At 35.8% G+C, this 20042-nt stretch overlaps 1 protein-coding gene across 4 annotated transcripts in view; it reads left to right on the forward strand.

Annotated features, from left to right (window-relative positions):
* Nucleotides 1–19842, forward strand: part of CPSF6 (cleavage and polyadenylation specific factor 6) — a 38018-nt gene extending 18176 nt beyond the window's left edge. For 2 of the 4 annotated variants that reach the window (XM_066257634.1, XM_066257636.1), the window contains 5 exons: nt 89–593; nt 5444–5559; nt 6070–6223; nt 10327–10519; nt 18195–19842. In XM_066257634.1, coding sequence (XP_066113731.1) covers nt 89–593; nt 5444–5559; nt 6070–6223; nt 10327–10516 — 965 coding nt within the window. In that variant the 3' untranslated portion in view covers nt 10517–10519; nt 18195–19842. The remainder of the gene's footprint in view (nt 1–88; nt 594–5443; nt 5560–6069; nt 6224–10326; nt 10520–18194) is intronic. The other 2 variants (XM_066257635.1, XM_066257637.1) reach the window with 1 other exon arrangement.
* The last annotated feature ends 200 nt before the right edge of the window (nt 19843–20042 follow it).

Below are 20042 nucleotides of genomic sequence, written 5' to 3' on the forward strand. Positions count from 1 at the left end.
TTTAAAAGTATAATCTTGGTATAAAGGTTAAAATACCTTATTAAAGTGTTTTTTTTCTCTCTCTCTCTCTCCCTCCTTTGTTCTATAGCTGGACAGACTCCACCACGTCCACCTTTAGGTCCTCCAGGCCCACCTGGCCCGCCAGGCCCTCCGCCTCCTGGTCAGGTTCTGCCTCCTCCTTTAGCTGGGCCTCCTAATCGAGGAGATCGCCCTCCACCACCAGTTCTTTTTCCTGGACAACCTTTTGGGCAGCCTCCATTGGGTCCGCTTCCTCCTGGTCCTCCACCTCCAGTTCCAGGCTACGGCCCTCCTCCTGGTCCACCACCTCCACAACAGGGACCACCTCCACCACCAGGCCCCTTTCCACCTCGCCCACCTGGTCCTCTTGGACCACCCCTTACACTTGCTCCTCCTCCGCATCTTCCTGGACCACCTCCAGGTGCTCCACCACCAGCTCCACATGTGAACCCTGCTTTCTTTCCTCCACCAACCAACAGCGGCATGCCTACATCAGATAGCCGGGGTCCACCACCTACAGATCCATATGGCCGACCTCCGCCATATGATAGGGGTGACTATGGGCCTCCTGGAAGGTAAGTTAGTGTGTATCTTTGAATGGAGATGATGTGTTTGGTAAAAGATATTCTATGCTCCATCACTGAGGGTTTTTGTTTTTTTTAAAAATATGGCCTTTTCCCCAGACGTATAATTTTCTGTGTTATTTTCTTACTAGAAGAGGCAGTATGGTAGGGTGAAAACAGGACAGAATTGGGAACAATCAGTTCTGCTATTTTATGGCCATGTGATTTAGGGCAAATCAGTGAATCTTGGGGACATTTCCTTCATATATTATTTTATTTTTATTTTTTTAAATAAATGTTTTTAACAATTTTCTTAAAAAAATTTTATTTATTGATTTTAGCAAGAGGAAGGAAGAGAGAGGGGGGGGGAGAGTCAGGAACCTCTACGTGATCCTGTATGTGCTCTGACTGGGGATCAAACCAGCAACCATTGTACTTCAAGGCAGTGCTCTAACCATCTGAGCTATCCCCACCAAGGCTTCCTTCATATTTTAAGTTAAAAGAAGTTAATAAAGATAATTTACCTTGCTGGATAGCTTAGCTTGTTAGAGCTTTGTCTTGATAGGCCAAGGTTGTAGGTTTGATCCCCAGTGAGGACACATATAAGAATCAACCAATAGATGCCTAAATAAGTAGAACAACAAATCAGTGTTTTTCTCTCCCCCCCAAAAAAATTAATAAAAAAATTTTTTTAAATGATAATTTATTACCTTTAAAATTATCTAGGCCCTGGCCGGTTGGCTCAGCAGTAGAGCATCGGCCTGGCGTGCGGGGTACCCGGGTTCGATTCCAGGCCAGGGCACACAGGAGAAGCACCCATTTGCTTCTCCACCCCCCTCCTTCCTCTCTGTCTCTCTTCCCCTCCCGCAGCCAAGGCTCCATTGGAGCAAAGATGGCCCGGGCACTGGGGATGGCTCCTTGGCCTCTGCCCCAGGCGCTAGAGTGGCTCTGGTTGTGGCAGAGCTATGCCCCGGAGGGGCAGAGCATCGCCCCTGGTGGGCGTGCCGGGTGGATTCCGGCCAGGCACATGCGGGAGTCTGTCTGTCTCCCCGTTTCCAGCTTCAGAAAAATACAAAATACAAAAAAAAAAAAAAAAATCTAAAAAATAAAAATGCAATTTAAGGAATAAAGAGAATTAAGGGTTATCATGTCTGCAAAATAAATACAAAAACTGACAAGTAATGGAATCCTTATGTTATTTTAAAAAAATTTTCCCATTGATTTGAGAGAGAGAGAGAGAGAGAGAAACATTAACTCACGGATCCACTTGATTGTTCCATTTAATTTTGCAGTAATTGATTGCTTCTTGAACATGCCTTGACCATGGGTGTAATCCACAACCTCAGTGCACCAGGATGACATTTTATCCACTGAGCAACCTTGCCAGGGCCTCTTGAAGCTATATTTAAGATTTTTAAATCTTATAAACAGTATCAAACATGTAAGAGAATTTAGTACTTACAAGTTTAGTTTGTTAGATTTACCAGATTTGTATAGCTATTTAGGAATGTTTACTTGTCATTGTGGAATTGAAAAACATTGAAAATGTATTGTGTTAGTTAATGAAAAAGAAAAGATTTTAAAATCTGATTCTCGGTTAGTGGTAGAGCACTACACAGAGCATTAAAGTTTCTTCATTGTTTTAGGAATAACCCTTTGAGGAGTACAAACATTCATGTACATCCTCATACCTCCTGACCATCCAGAGTACGATCATACAAAAGTTTTTATTTTAAAAATGTGTACAGCAACATTAAAAAAAGGCAAATGTATGTTCTTGTTTCCATAAATTGGTTATCAAACAAACATGATTTTAAGTTAATAAAACTGTAGCTAATTTGATTTTTTGGAAAAAAAAAAACCTCATTCTCGGGGTCAGCGAGCATGAAAAAAAACTCACTACTCAAAGGGATAATTTACAAGAATATTTGGTTAGACCAAGACTTGTGTGCCTGACCTGTGGTGGCTCAGTGGATAAAGCGTCAACCTGGAAATGCTGAGGTCGCCGGTTCGAAACACTGAGCTTGCCTGGTCAAGGCACATATGGGAGTTGATGCTTCCAGCTCCTCCCCCCTTCTCTCTGTTTCTCTCTCTCCCTCTCTCTCTCCTCTCTAAAAATGAATAAATAACATTAAAAAAAAAAAAAAAGACTTGTGAAACACAGGCTTCGTGGCAATTAAAATAATGATGAACCTTAGGGAGAAGCTAAGTGCAAACTCCTGTTGAACTAAGTGATCTCTTAGCCCCCTCCCAAACTACTTAAAAAAAATTTATCTATACTCTTATAATTTGGAAAATATGTTTATAATTTCCAAGAAATGTTTGCCCTTTCAATTTTTTTTTGCATTTATTATAATTGTCACTGTTAAATTACTTTGTATTTCAGTTTGATAATCTCCCAGGATGGATTTGAGAGTCTGCCTAATTCCATGCTATCTCACTGTCCATCCATCCCTCCACCCGCCGGCAAATTTGATGTTATAAACAAAATCTATTAACAGTTATCCAGCCGTAGAGTTTGTGTTTTTTTTACTGCTAAAAATGATTTGTTTTCTTCGGAAGAAATGTTAACATGCTAAACTAATATAAATTTTTCTTTTGTTCACTGTCATTCCTATGAGCAACTACATATCAGGTGTTCACCATTAGTGTATAGGAGTGGGTTGGATGATGGACTGCTTCAACAGCTTAAAGTCCCAGTTTTATATCCAGTATCAGAGTTGGAGGGCAGAAGGTTTTATTGACTAGATTTTTTAGCACGAGAGACAGAGAGGGACAAGACAGGAAGGAGATGAGAAGCATCAATCATTAGTTTTTTTTCCTTGCGCATTGCAACACCTTAGTTGTTCATTGATTGCTTTCTCATATGTGCCTTGACCGTGGGCCTTTAGCAGGCCGAGGAACCCCTTGCTTGAGCCAGCGACCTTGGGCTCAAGCTGGCGACCTCAGGGTCTCGAACCTGGGTCTTCCACATCCCAGTCCGACGCTCTATCCACTGTGCCACCGCCTGGTCAGGCTGTAGTTTTTTATTGAGGAAGAAAAAACTGATCGTCGGTGGACAGAAGTCAACAGCATTTGGGTTTATAATTTGGGCAGGATGTATTTAAAGTCTTGGGGGGAAAATGAGCACATTATAAGTATGCAAAAGATTAGATTAGCTATTTTGGGAAAGGACTACTTGCCTCAACTCAACATCCTAACTCATAAATAAGAGAGCAAAAAAAATTTACCTTTTTCTGTAATGTACTTGTACAATTTTTAAACTTGCCAAGCAGCTTTAGAAAATCTTGGCATTTTATTCATTTTTCAACAAATATTTACACTTATTGAGTACCTTTTATTTTCCAGATATTCTTCCAGGGATTCAGTGGCAAACAGGATAGTCTAAGATCTTGTCTGTCCTGAAATTCTGTTAATCAAACAATTATACTTGTGAGTTGGGACCTTGGCCTAGAGCAGGGGTCCCCAAACTTTTTACACAGGGGGCCAGTTTACTGTCCCTCAGACCGTTGGAGGGCTGGACTATAAAAAAAACTATGAAAAAATCCCTATGCACACTGCTCATATCTTATTTTAAAGTAAAAAAAAAAAAAAAAAAACGGGAACAAATACAATATTTAAAATAAGGAACAAGTAAATTTAAATCAACAAACTGACCAGTATTTCAATGGGAACTATGGGCCTCCTTTTGGCTAATGAGATGGTCAATGTGCTCCTCTCACTGACCACCAATGAAAGAGGTGCCCCTTCCAGAAGTGCGGCAGGGGCCGGATAAATGACCTCAGGGGGCCACATGTGGCCCGCGGGCCGTAGTTTGGGGACCCCTGGCCTAGAGGATCCAAACAAAATACGCAATATTTGTTTCAGTCAACATTTCTTGTGTGTGTATTTATCAAGATGGTTTCTTGTATCTGGGGTTTTTTTGTTTGTTTTGGATTGGGGAGGGACAGACAACAGGAAGGGAGAGAGATGAGCAGCATCAACTCATAGTTGCAGCACCTTAGTTCATTGATTGCTTTCTCATATGCGCCTTGACTTGGAGGCTCTAGCTGAGCCAGTGACCCCTTGCTCAAGCCAGTGTCTTTGGGCTTCAATCAGCAACCATGGGGTGAAGTCTATGATCCCACGCTCAAGCTTGCAACCTCAGGGTTTCAAACCTGAGTTCTCAGCCTCCCAGGCCAATGCTCTCCACTGTACCACTGCCTGGACAGGCTTTTTTTTTTTTTTTTTTTTTTTGTGGCAGAGACAGAGAGAGTCAGAGAGTGGGACAGATAGGGACAGACAAGACAGGAAGGGAGAGAGATGAGAAACATCAATTCTTTGTTGCGGTTCCTTAGTTGTCTGTTGATTGATTTCTCATATGTGCCTTGACCGGGGAGCTACAGCAGACTGAGTGACCCCTTGCTCGAGCCAGCGACCTTGGGCTCAAGCTGGTGAGCCCTGCTCAAACCTGATGAGCCCGCAGTCAAGCTGGTGACCTTGGGGTCTCGAACCTGGGTTCTTCCCATCCCAGTCTGATGCTCTGTCCACTGTGCCACAGCCTGGTCAGGCTGGACAGGCTCTTATATCTGTTTTTGTATGACTGAAAAAGATCATATTGTGTATATATATATATAAACATATAATTTCTGGCCTCCAGAAAGACAAGATTTCTAAGCCGCTTACTTCATTTTAGCTATAGTGGTGTAAGAGAATTTTGCTTAGAGTTGCTTTCTTCATAGGAGAAAACTAATATGCTACACTCTGAAAAAGTAAATACTAGCTCTAAAGCACTTGTCAAAAGCAAGCAGTATGAATTGCTTTATACTAAGACCAACTTAGAAATTTGTTCAGTATGATTTAAGGTTATTCTGATTTTATAGGGAAATGGATACAGCAAGAACGCCGTTGAGTGAAGCTGAATTTGAAGAAATTATGAATAGAAATAGGGCGATCTCAAGCAGTGCTATTTCAAGAGCTGTGTCTGATGCCAGTGCTGGTTTGTATATTTTTTCCTGTATTAATATTTCTTATTTACATTATTAAGAATGATCATTTACATATAGCAATATTTATATTCCCAAATCAGTACTTGTACTTTATTTAAAAGGTATTAAAGAAAGCCGTGAAATATGGGGACCGTCTACAGCTTAAAATGTTCCCCTGAGGAATATCCAGTGTAATGGAAAAACTCCCAATTTAAAATTTTTGGTGTAGGTTCAAATCTTAGCCCTAACATTTAATGGTTCAGCGGCCTTAGGGCAGCTTATTATCATCATTAACAAAAGGATAACCTTCACACTGTTACAGTAATAACTATAATTTCATGATAATTTTATGCACATAAAAGCCTTTTCCAAATGTGAATGCTAAAAAAAAATTTAAGACAACTTATGTTGTCATTTTAAAATTCACTTTTGCAAAATGCTTTATCTCTGTTACTGCAGGGATTTGGTGGTATTTTTAAACAAAATTCATTTGACTTCACCCTGTCTTCTTTCCCTCACAGGTGATTATGGAAGTGCTATTGAGACATTGGTAACTGCAATTTCTTTAATTAAACAATCCAAAGTATCTGCTGATGATCGTTGCAAAGTTCTTATTAGCTCTTTGCAAGATTGCCTTCATGGAATTGAATCCAAGTCTTATGGTTCTGGATCAAGGTAAAACTTTTCTGTCTCACATCTATTTAAAACTACTACTTTTACAATAGAAAAAATATAGTAGTTTTGGGACTTGAAAATAGGACTTTGATTATACTTATTACTGTTTTCTCAGAGAGTGATTTCTTCTTTTTTTTTTTTTAATTTTTATTTATTTTTTACAGAGACAGAGAGTGAGTCAGTCAGTTTTTCATTGCGCATTGCAACGCCTTAAGTGTTTATTGATTGCTTTCTCATATGTGACTTGACTGCGAGCCTTCAGCAGACTGAGTAACCCCTTGCTGGAGCCAGCGACCTTGGGTTCAAGCTGGTGGGCTTTTCCTCAAACCAGATGAGCCCGCACTCAAGCTGGCGACCTCGGGGTCTTGAACCCGGGTCCTCTGCATCCCAGTCCGATGCTCTATCCACTGCACCACCGCCTGGTCAGGCTGATTTTTTTTTTTTTTTTACTGTAAATCAAATAACAGGTGTTTGTTTGCTTAAAACCCCTCAAAGGCTTCTATTTACACTTAGATGAAGACTGTAAACATGGAGAGGTACTCTAATAAAGTTCCTGTCTCAGTTTTTCAACCTCTTTGTGTTCCTCTCCCCTTGCTTACTATTCTCTAGCCATACTGGTCTTCCTTCTCTTTCTCTTGACACCTCATGTAATATGATCACCTCACTGTTTTTCTACTTGATGTTTTTTCTTTCTTTTTTATTCATTCATTCATCCATTTATTGTTTGTTTGTTTGTTTAATTTAGTGGAAGGAAGACAGAGACAGAGAAAGACATTGATTTGTTATTCCACTTCTTTATGCATTCATTGGTTGATTCTTGTATGTGCCCTAACTGGGGATCGAATTTACAACCTTGACCTATTGTGGCTACCACTGACACTAAACAACTGAGCCTACCTGGCCAGGGTGTACCTGATATTCTTTCTGTTAGGAGCCATTTTCCTCAGCTTATCACATAACTTATTTTTCATGCTTCAACTCAATGAAACTTCTAGCAGGGATCTTCCCCCAAGATGTTTTGTCATCTTATTATTTCTTTCATAACACTTACTATAATCTATTCTTATTTATTGTTCTCATTTGTTTTCACTATGCATGTTGAAAGATAGATGGTACCTTACCTCTCCTGTTCACTACAATATGTCTTTTTAAATTCAATTTATTGGGGTGATGTTAGTTAATAACATTATGTAAGATACAAATGTACAATTTTAAATACATCATCTTCATATTGCATTGTGTTTGCACCACCGAAAGTCAAGTCTCCTTTCATCACCATATATTTGACCCCCTTTACCTTCTTCAAAATCCTTCACTGCTTTTACCCTCTGGTAACCACCATACTATTATCTGAGTATTTCTTGCTTTCTCTTTCATATCCTACATTTGGGTGAAATCATATGGTTCTTGTCCTTTTGCTTAGCATGATGTTCTCAACATCTGTTTATAGGTGAATATAATGCTAAGCTTTTGACTATTTCACCTTATGCCTGAGTGTATATGAATCACGTCTTTTTTATCCAATCATTCATTGAAGGACACTTGTTGTTTCCATATCTTGGCTACTGTGTATATTGCTGTGATGAACCAGCGGGTTACATACATCTTTATGAATAAATGTTTTCTAAATTTTTTCATAGATACCCAGAAGAGGGATTCCTGGATCATATGACAGCTCTATTCTTTTTTGTTGAGGGATTCCTGGATCATATGACAGCTCTATTCTTTTTTGTTGATTTTAGAGAGAAAAGAAGGGGGCTAGAGAGAAACAAACATCCATTTGTTGTTCCACTTATTTATGTATTTACTAGTTCATTGTTATATGTGCCCTGACTAGGAATCCAACTTGCAACCTTGGTATATCAGGACAGTGCTCTGTCCAACTGAACTACCTATCCAGGGGTTCATGCAGTAGCTCTATTCTTAATTTTTTGAGAAACTTCTATACTTGTTTTCCAGAGTGGCTACAATATTTCTAATGACTATATAGAATGGGTGCTAAGTTAACATTTCTTGAACAAGGGAGTTAATGAATGAATGATCAATTTTTAGTTTTTATTTATTTTTTTTAATTTTTACTTATTTATTACAGAGACAGAGAGTGAGTCAGAGAGAGGGATAGACAGGGACAGACAGACAGGAACAGAGAGAGATGAGAAGCATCAATCATTAGTTTTTCATTGCGTGTTGCAACACCTTAGTATTCATTGATTGCTTTCTCATATGTGCCTTGATCGCGGGCCTTCAGCAGACTGAGTAACCCCTTGCTGGAGCCAGCGATCTTGGGTTCAAGCTGGTGGCTTTTCCTCAAACCAGACGAGCCCACACTCAAGCTGGCGACCTCAGGGTCTCAAACCTGGGTCCTCTGCATCCCAGTCCGACGCTCTATCCACTGCGCCACCGCCTGGTCAGGCAATTTTTAGTTTTTAAATTAGGTAAATTCCATTTCTTAGCATTACTGCTAACCTTGAAATTCTATATGTTTTTAGAAGATATATCTTTAATCTTCATATTATATTCTTAGATCTCTCTTCTGTTTATCTGGTGATAATCTTTTTCATAAAGTTATGGAAAAGGAGCTTGTATTATAATGGTCTCCAACTTTGTAATTACTACCCTTTGACCCAGTGTAAGAATTTTTGTATCTGAACAAATTAGCTATAGCTAAAAACCGTATTTTATACAGCTGTCTTTTAAAAGTCCACAGTAAGCACCTAATAATGTTTGCTAAATATTGTTGTCTTATGCAAACCTACAAAATAGAAATTTAAACTGAGTCGATTATTATTTCCTTATCATGAATTTCAAATTTAGAATAGAATTTCTAAAATTATTACTGGTGCTTTTTTTTTTGCCCCCCCAAATGGTTCACCAAACATTTCTCTTTCTTAAGTAACAATGTGAATAGTATCCCAATCTTTACTAGTGGTGGTTGTAATTACTAGGTTTTCTTTTCTGCTTCTCACCATGCTTCCTAGCCCTCCCAGCAAACATTTACATATTATTCGAAGTTTCTTAGAAGAATAGCATATTTTGGTTAGTTATAAATGTAAAATTGGTTATTTACAAATCTACATAAGGTTTTGGTGTCCTGTGTTAATAGATGGTCATTTTATTTTTATGTATTTAAGTTTTGATGTATATTGAGTAATTTCATGAATTTTATAGCTACAAAACTGTTTTTTGTTTTTGTTTTTGTTTTTTAGTAGGAGAGAGAGACAGGAAGGGAGAGAAATGAGAAGCATCATCTCATAGTTGCTGCACTTTTGTTCATTGATTGCTTTCTCATGTCCCTGATGGGATGTGGGAGCTCCAGCTGAGCCAGTGACCCCTTGCTCAAGCCAGAGGCCATGGGGTCATGTCTGATTTCATGCTCAAGCTGGCTACCTCAGGATTTTGAACCTGGGTCCTCAGCATCCCAGGTCAATGCTCTATCCAGTGCACCACCACCTGGTCAGACTGTATTCTTGAACTTGAAACAGAAGTCCTTTGAAATTTTCTCCTTTACCTTTCTGTTTTTATTCAGTAAACACTGCATGTCTGTTTCAGACTACCAGTTATGTATTTCCCTGGTTTGACAGGTTCCCAATCTGGGGAAAAATATTTTTAAAAATGGAATTTCTAGTTCATGCTTTTAGGTCAGTTGGTAAATCGTTATTGACAGTTCAGGATATGATTAGTCTAAACTAGGCTTATAAAGAATTTTTTTTGCTTGAGGATTTAAAAAAGTATTATTTATTATTGCCTGACTGGTGGTGGCACAGTGGATAGAACATTTTCCTGGGATACAGAGATCCAAGGTTCCAAACCCCAAGGTTACCAGCTTGAACGCAGAGTTGCCATCTTGAGTATGGGATCATCGACATGATCTCATTGTCACTGGCATGAGCAAGGGTCACTATTACAGATTTTAGATTAGCAGAGACAGAAACATCTATCTGTTTCTGTATGTTCCCTGACCAGTGATTAAACTGGCAGTCTTTGTGTATCTAGACAATGTTCTAACCAACTGAACTGCCCGAGATATTTTTGAATACCAGTTTGTTGAACATCTTATTAAGCAGTCTAGTTATGGCGAGCATTAATCCAGTAATTTCTTTTAGAAGACGTGAACGATCAAGAGAGAGGGACCATAGTAGATCACGAGAAAAGAGTCGGCGTCATAAATCCCGTAGTAGGGATCGTCATGATGATTATTACAGAGAGAGAAGCAGAGAACGAGAGAGACACCGGGACAGGGACAGGGACCGGGATCGCGAGCGTGACCGAGAGCGCGAGTATCGTCATCGTTAGAAGGTGGGTATTCCTTGTTCTTGTTGTATGTAGTATATGCATTCTTAACAGTAATTATAACTCTGAGGCTGTTGTTTATGCAGTATATGCCTACATTGTAAATGGTCCAATTACTTGTTCTGAATTTAATCTTCTGGAAGCTTCTGAGACAAATGACAGGTAAGTAATGACAGGTAAAAAAATTTGACCTCTTTGAATATTGCTGAGTTGTATAACTTTAGCTTTCAGATTGTTAAGAGTATTAAGGAAGCGAGAAAATAATCAAGAGGACTCATTGTCTACTTCTAAAATCTAAAAATTGGAATTATCTTAATCACATAGTTTGCATGTGATATAAAATATAAAATGCAGGTAACTATTTCACATATCTATATATAATGTGCTTGGACTTTAAAAAAGAAATTTGAAGTTTCTCTACTGGAACTAACTTGATTATCCCTAAAACTTAAAAATACAAGAGGATGTTTTATCAGTATTGAAAGAGCTTTTCTAATTTTTTTTAAGACACTTTTTATAGCATCTGGTTTTTATTTAATTTGCAAAGAAGATATAAAACATTCACTTAATGGGTTCAGGGTACTTCATATCTAATACTTTTAAATTGTATCAAATTATACATCCCGGGTTAGAATAACCTTGAAATAATTTTCTTTGATGTTCATTCATAAACCATAATCATTGTCTTTTTTCTGTATTTTATAACTTGTGTACATTTTTCATAAATTGGGGAGAGTTGTCTGTTTCTACTTCATTTTCACGTGTAATTTTTAATTTTTATATGTGAACAGCATTTAGTCATGTGAAAAGCAGGAGGAGTGCACTATAAAGCTTATGCATGTGACATAAAGTTTATTCTGTAAACAAATATTTTTTCTTTATATATTGATAGCATATTCAAATTAGGCTAAAACAAACCTCTTATAGGTAACTACTGTTTACACAGTTATTTTCCTTAATCATGAAACATTGAAAATTAAGTGATGGTAATTGTTAGTATTTAAATTGTTATGGACAAAATTAAAGACTATCAAGTGTATACTTTTGTGATAGAATATCAGTTTCTTTATAATAGATAACTTTTAGCAAATGATAATTTTTTTTTTTTAGAAAAGAAGCATGTTAAGTTATTTTTATGGTACACAGTTAGCTGTGACATTACTTATAGTTTTAAGAGTTCTTTGAAGTGAAAAGTCCAGTTATCCTTGCATTTCAAATATGCATTTCTAATATTTATCGACATTTTAATTTAAAAAGTCTTTCATGTATTGTATTATAGAACTTAATAGTATAAATCACAATGCATTTCTTTAATATGCAAAACATCTCACTTTTAAAATTAAACTTACTAAAATTGATAATGGGTTTTGGATATAAGTAAGAACCGAATGTTGTATCATGTAAATTTAAACATTAAAATGTAAAGATACAGGTTTTTTCCCCCCTGGGTTGAGTAGATCTGAATTCACCTTATGAGAAAATTCTCAGTGTCCATCAGTTGCTTAAGGTGAATTGTGGCCAAGTTACTACTTCACAGCATATTATTTATGTAGTAAGATACAAATCTTACAAGTTATGTTTTTATTTAGACTTTGTCAGTTATCAATAAGATTGTATTTACTAAGAGCTTGGTAATCAAACTTGCATATATTATCAGTCATTTCTTAAGATTGGGTGTCTCCATCAGGTGCTTCTGAACCAGTTTGTGCCCAGAGTTAGTTAATGAGTTTTCTTACTGGTTCTGTTTAAACTTAGCATACTCAGCCATGTAAACCTGAAAAGTTCATTGTGGATTTTTAAGTATACTTTGAATTAACATAATAACATTACAGTCCAGTAATGGGCATACCTAATAACATCATGGCTTGAATTTGTTAGATTCAGACATTAACTTTGAATTCCAAACTTGCAAATTATTGTTGACATTTTTTCTTAATCACTGATGTGTACCATCCCCAATTTTCCATGTTTTGTTTGTACATTAATCAGAATTGAGTTGTAATATTGTTATGTGCCTTCATCCAAACAAATTTTACATAAGCATTTCTAGTGCAAAAAAAATTTGTTATTCTGGAATATTATACCTTTGCTTTACCAAACGTATTTATTGTGGATTTAGATACGAATAAAGGGATGGGGAGTGGTATTAGAGTCAAGTGAAAAACTTTTAAAAATAATTGTCTGCACATTTAATCACCATAATAATGTTTTTTGACCTTTTTAGAAGTTTTAAAATATGAGTCCTTTTGAGCTTTCATATAAATCTTAAATCGACTAAATGGAATAAGTAACTTGGAAGCTAAAGTGAATGTCAGTGAGTTTGTATACAAATAAAAGAGTAATGTAATCTGTTAAAGTGATGATGAATGGCTAAAAGAGCAAGTTCTTAATTTAACTGGAAGCATAATGTTGGCAAGGTGTTAATGTCTGTCCCATCTTAATTTTTTTTGTGTTTGAATTGTTGGTAATGTTAATTGCATTCTCTCCTTTTAAAAATGTATTAGTTTTTCTAAAAGCACATAGTATCTAAGTTCAAATAGATAATACTTTAATGAGAATATCGGTATTATGAATTTTTGGTATGTAAATACATTGTGCTTCTTATTCTGTAATTTCTGCATCTATTCTCAGACCACTCTGAGCAAAACAAAAGTCTCAGTGTTTTAAGATTGTACATTTCTTACAGAAAGTAATTTTACTTTGATAGTTATTTTAGGTTGCATTCCACTTACTACTTTTTTGGAACAACCCTACTTAGTAAATTTTGGTTAACAATTCAGTTTTTCTTGGTGTACTGAAGAGTACTGATACCAAATTATTTTTTAAATACTTTTATTCCATCTCTCCCTTTCTCTGTTAAATGAGGTTTAATATATTCTATTATCCTTTTTTTCTTTTTAATTTGTATTTATTGATCAAGACTTGTTGTTCCACTTATTTATGCATTCACTGGTTGATTCTTGTATATTCTCTAACCGGGGATCAGACCCACAACCCTGTCGTATTTGAGCGATGATCTAACCAGCTGAGCTACCTAGCCTGGGTTGTTTCTTTGATAAAATATTAAACATCATGTTTGGGATATGGATTAAATAACTACACTTCTTTGTTATTGTTGTTGAATGATTACTTCTGCCATAAATATTATGATCTTCAATGTTATTACACAAGTGTTGGGACTCTGCATTTCTTAATCAATTTAAAATTTTCATTAGTTTGGGTGGGGGTTGGAAAACCTAAGAAACGAAAGTTTTTTCTTATATGTTAAAATGTTTCATCTTCTTAGGAGTTGGTGTTACTTTGAGATTTATGTGAAAATTAAATTCTCTTGATTACCTGATAAATGATACTGGTGATAATAAGACTTAAAAATTCTTCCTGCAACTCCTAGATCATCTGAGACCTGCCTTATCTTGTACAGCCCTATGTTTTTCATATATACTACCTGCTTCATTTGGATATGCTAGCTCTCACTTCTTTCTCTCTCAATTTTCCTGGCTTTTATAGTAGTATTTGCAAAACCTGTCTGACTACACAGCTATGTTCATTGAAGTGCAGGAGGGTAGGAAGTGGTCCCTTGAATGTGAATGGATATATAGTGTGTTTTTGCTCACTGTGGTTTAAGAATATGGTTGTTTACAATTAATGTTCCCTTTTTAAAAAAAAATCCATGCCAATATGAATCACTTTGCTCTCTCACCATAATCTCAGTGTGAAATTTATTGCCATTGTTTTAGTTTGTAAATTGGATTGTTCTGAATGACTAATGGTTTGAATAAATATTTAGTTAGCATTGTTTAACAAATACCTGACAACCAACAAGGGCTAAACTTGTCATATATGCTATCCAAATTACTAATTTGTGTCTGTGATGGCATGTTTCAACTGTCACAGTGAATTCTAAATTGCATAATCAGCTTATTTTGAAAATGTTCATTTTGTGAAATTTTGAGGGCAAAGTTGAGTTTTAACTATGAAGTTTATTTTTATTTAGTGAACTGCCTAGAGCAACAATTATGTAAAGGTTTTATAGGGTAATGAATGAAAGGCATTAGTTAAAATGAGGTAAGTACTATCTTTAAAGGTAGAAGGCTGAAAATATGAAATGTTTTGGTGGTAAGGGAATATTTGTAAGCATCTACAGTAAACAGAATTTTGTATAATATATCCTAGTTAATGCAGGAAGGAATTTTGATTTTTTTAAATTTTTTAAAAAAGATTTAACTTATATTTAGATACTTCCATTTCTTTTGCTCACCCAGCTCCATTTTTCTGATTAAGAAGGAATTTTGAGATAAAAGTTAATTCTACTTCACTGAAAAAAGCCATATCAAATATACATTTGAATCTTTTACTTGCAAGATGAATTTGCCATGAGTGTATAATACTGTGCTTACAAATTTGCTTAGTTTCTAACAGAAGCACTCATAATTTGAATTGTTAGTATTGACTTCATCTTACTTTAATTTTAAAATGCAGGTGCTTCTCTGGATTAAAGTTTTATTTAGTGCTCACTTTACATTCTTTATTAAGGAGCTACAGGTTCCATTGTTGTCTTAGTTGTTTAACAACTGTTAACATAGGTCTTTCTTTTATAACTGATAGCTAAAGCAAATTATTTTGCTTGGACATGGAAAGATTTGACCAAATGGTATTCTGAAAACAAAAGCATTGAATGTATTTGTCATCTTTAAGCTTCTTTTTGATATCTTTGGTTATGTAGATGTCTACTTACAAATCTGAGACTATAATATGGAAATGGATTATTGGAAATGAGTTGTATTGCCTTCATTTGCTTCCGTTTGAGATTGTAAATTTTGTATTTCCAAATGGATACTGTAAAAGTGTTTAGAAATAGAAATAAAAACTGTCAGAATATCCCCTAGATTTTATGTCTGTATGGTGAAAATGAGAGAGACTAATAGTAAGGTTAACTATAATCATGTGAAACATAAGTGCATTCGTCCTGGATTAAGATGTGTGTTGTAATTTCACGAACAGAATTTTCTACGTTAAAAGTAGTAAAGTCCGTTGGAGTGATGAATGATATAAAGTTGCAGTGTATGCCATATTTTTTTGTGGAAGGGTTGGATATTTTTGTTTTGCTCATTGTGACTAAATAATTGTTCCATCTTAATGACATCCCTCTCAGCATAACAACAAAAAAAAGGAGGCAGATTTTTAAAAAAAATGATATTAGAGACAGAGGGAGAGAGAGAGGAAAGGGGAGAGAGAGAACGTTGGTTTGTTGGTCTACTTATTTATGCATTCATTGGTTGGTTCTTAGATGTCCCCTGTGCCCTGACTGGGGATTGAACCTGCAACCATGGAATATTTGGGCAACACTCTAACCACCTGAGCTACCCAGCTAGGGCTGGGAGATAGTGTTCTTCTGCAGTAAGACTTTTTTAGCAATCGGGGTTTTTTTTCATATTTTTTATTTCTTTTTTTTGTTTGTTTTTTGTATTTTTCTGAAGTTGGAAACGGGGAGGCAGTCAGACAGACTCCCGCATGCGCCCGACCGGCATCCACCCGGCATGCCCACCAGGGGGTGATGCTCTGTTGCAACCAGAGCCATTCTAGCACCTGAGGCAGAGGCCATAGAGCCACCCCTAGTGCCCGGGCCAACTTTGCTCCAGTGGAGCCCTGGCTGCGTGAAGGGAAGAGAGAGACATAGAGGAAGAAGAGGGAGGGGGAGAGGTGGAGAAGCAGATGGGCGCTTCTCCTGTGTGCCCTGGCCGGGAATCAAACCTGGGACTCTTGCAGCCAGGCCGACGCTCTACCACTGAGCCAACCGGCCAGGGCCATTTTTTGTTTCTTTAATACTGTGGTACTAGTTTTTAAAATTGCTTTGCTTATAGTCCGACCAGTAACGGCACAGTGGATATCACGTTGACCAGTGTCCCAAGTTTAAAAATGCCAGCTTGAGCAAGGGGTTACTAGTTCAGCTTGAACTCCTCCCCTCCTTGGTCAAGGCACGAATGAGAAGCAATCAATGAAAAACTAAAGTGGCACCAGCTATGAGTTCATGCTTCTCATCTCTTTCCCTTCCTGCCTCTCTTGTCTCTGTGTCTTGCACTCTCTCAGCAATAAATAAATAGAGATAAATAAATAAAAGAGCATTGCAAATAATAAAAACAAAGCAGAAAAGCTGCATTTCCAGATTTTTTTCCCATGAAATAATTCCACCAAAACGTTTATCAACAATAAGATAAGGGTATGATAACAGGTAACATTAGAATGTCTTAAGGATCTCTGAAACACCTGGGCAAATATAAACTGTTTAAAAGAGAAAGTCCAGCCTGACCTGTGGTGGCGCAGTGGATAAAGCGTCGACCTGGAAATGCTGAGGTCGCCGGTTCAAAACCCTGGGCTTGCCTGGTCAAGGCACCTATGGGAGTTGATGCTTCCAGCTCCTCCCCCCTTCTCTCTGTCTCTCTCTCTTCTCTGTCCCTCTCTGTCTCTCTCCTCTCTAAAAATAAATAAAGTAAAAAAATATATATATTTAAAATAAAATAAAATAAAAAAAGAAAAAGAGAAAGTCCGGGATTGTCTTTCCTTCTGCAGTTACATAGTTTAGCTTGTTGCTGCTAGGCAATGTGAATGTATATGTGTACTGATGCTCTTAAGAGTCTTACAACCTAGTGGAGAGGAAAAGAAAGAAAAGATAAATATTTATAGTTTTGACAATATTAATCTTAATTGTAGAGCAAAAATAATCACTTTTACGGCAAAATATCACTAAATATTAGACTCTTTTGCCTTTAACTACATCATCTTATTATTGAAATGCCCTCTTGGAATTTTTATTTTAAATACCTGATGTTTCAGTAATCACTTATATCCAAGTTAATTGAATGTTTCTTGTGACTCAAAGTTTACATATTTATGTATTCTTGAAATTTTAGTTAATTAAATTTATTGGGTTTTTTTCCTTTGTGAGATTTCAATGAAATTTTTTTATTGTAGATTCCTATTTATCTTGTTTTTGGTTATTTTATATACTACACTAGATATTTAAATATAGGTGGAATACAGTGAAAGTAAAGTAAATGTTTTAATTTGTATTACGTCTAAAGATTTGTATGTGGATGTTATATTTAAATGTGCATACTAAGCTATATATTTATAAATTTTATTTATAAATTTTGTAACATAGAGGCTCTTTTGATTGATAACATTTACAGAAGTTCCTGTATGCTGTCAAATAAATGCAACTAATTTGTAAAATAATTGCATTTTATATTCAGTTCACATTTAATTGTTAATGCATTCTATAGAATTGATACATGGTTGAATGAAAAATATTTGCATTAAAATCATTCAAGCATTTTTTTCATTTATTTTTGTAGTATGCATACTTTAGAAAATGACTTATAAATGTTTCCATCATCATAAAAACAGTAGCTGTTATATTTTCACTTCTATTTCTGTCATTAAATGTATAAGGCAGTAGTAATGTATAAGGAAGAATGAAATCAGTGTCTCGGTTTTACTCATCACATAAATTGGAAGGATTTCTCCACCATAAAGGCAGCTACTGTTTGTTAATTTTTACTTTGTGTTAGAATACATAACAGTGAAGTAGATGCACGACTTGTGTATGTATAGTTAAGCCAGCATTTTTCTGTGTATTATGGGGAATAGCAAAATCTACATCACAAATTTTGACACATTACAGCTGAAGGAAGAGGAATACCTTCCAAGACAAAACAGTCTTCATGGGGGAAACATGACGCTTGTCCAGCAGTTTGCTTCTTGTGATTGAACTGAACCTGTAAGGATTCATGGATAAAATGAACAGGAATAGATCTGAATAAAGCAAATCTGCATAAATGGTAACCAGTAGCTCTACTTTTATTTTTTATGTTGCTTAACTGTTTTTATTTGAAAAAAACCTGTGTGATTTAAAAAGTTATAGCTTTTTGCAACTTTATTACTGGTTATATACTTTTTGGCCATTATAATGTGCAAGCAATTGGAAAAATGTCAAGTAAATGCTTGTTTTTTATAGTAGTTTGTTCTTGTTAAAAAATGTTCATATGATAATGTCTGTAAACAGCACCACTTTGATTACAATAGATGTAGTGTTACTGTAATAAACTGTTTAATGGGGCTGATGTGTAAAGCTGTTCAAGTTATTTGATGTTTACACCTCAGGGAAAGTCTTGTGTTCAGCAATATCTAAAGATAATGTTACTAAGACATTTATACTGTCCTTTAAAAAAGCATTGCAATAGCATTTTTGGATATGCATCAATCTAATCTTGGGTTCAATGAATTAAACATACTAATTAAGTGTTTATTGCCCTTGGTTTTGATATTAGGATAGGTGATTACATGGATATTTAATATTTCTATATTCTGCTTTTCTAGCTGTTTTTACCTAGATAGCTTTGTGATTTTGCTGAATGGTATGTAAACCTGTAAAAACTGAATTTCACAGACATAGCAATTCAGGCAAATGTGTTAGGGGTTAAAACAATTTCATGGTTTTAACATTTTAGTAAAATCCCATATGTTACTTTCCACAGTAATGCAGCTTAAACACAACACAGATGTATTGAAATGCTTAATTGTAAACTGCTGGCATTGAAGAAATATTTTGACAATTCTGATTGATGCGGTAGTTATTTGTGGTTTTATATTGATAGTGCTTGTGGTTAATTGTTGAAGCCATGGGCAGTGTAAATACAGTCACGCAGCAGATAAATTTGAGTAAAGAGAGCCTTAATTTTATTTTCCGGTTACTATATAGATTTCTGAAGGTGTGATGTTTATTAACATCAGATTGTATTCTCCTGTGTGTGTAATGGGAGGTTATATAGGTACATTCTATTTCCAGTTTAAGGAATTCGGTGTGTTTTCATGTTACTGAATTGATTCATGCTAGTTACTTAATCTAAGCTTTTTTTCAGACCTGCCTTGCAAATAGGCCCACAGTATAAGCACTTGCCTAACATTTGCTCTTAATTGCAAAATTAGCATAGGGAGTGTCACCTTGATTAGACATTTTATAGGAAGATTATTCTGAATCATTACAGAAATTTGAGTTAAAATTCTTAAACAGGTTATAATTTGCTTTTAATTTTTTAAAGATCTGATTATTTTTGAGAGATCTTCTGAAATACACATGGGTTTTTAAAAAGTATCACCAAATTAGGAACATGCTTATTTTTAGGTACCCTAAGCATTGTTATGTGCAACTGTAGACGCCCTCCAGAGGTCTGCACTGCAGTTCTTCACTTTTATCTTGTGCGCTACCACAGTAGTTCCTACAAAATTAGCTGTTCCAAATTATTCAGATTATTGCCAGTTTTATTTGAAAACATTTTGTGAAAATATTTATGCATGGGATCATTGTTGTTGATCAGAACTGTTTGCTCTCAAATCTTTTAAGTGTTTTATCTTGTTGAAATGTAGTTGTCTTTTTAACATTATTTGAGAGTTGTATCAATGTTGATTTTCTTGTTTTGTGTATAGGTGCTTTTTAGTTTTTGTCATTTCCTAGTTTTTTATATTTTAATTA

This window comes from Saccopteryx bilineata, chromosome 2 (genome assembly GCF_036850765.1).
Source record: "Saccopteryx bilineata isolate mSacBil1 chromosome 2, mSacBil1_pri_phased_curated, whole genome shotgun sequence".
Lineage (NCBI taxonomy): Eukaryota > Metazoa > Chordata > Mammalia > Chiroptera > Emballonuridae > Saccopteryx > Saccopteryx bilineata.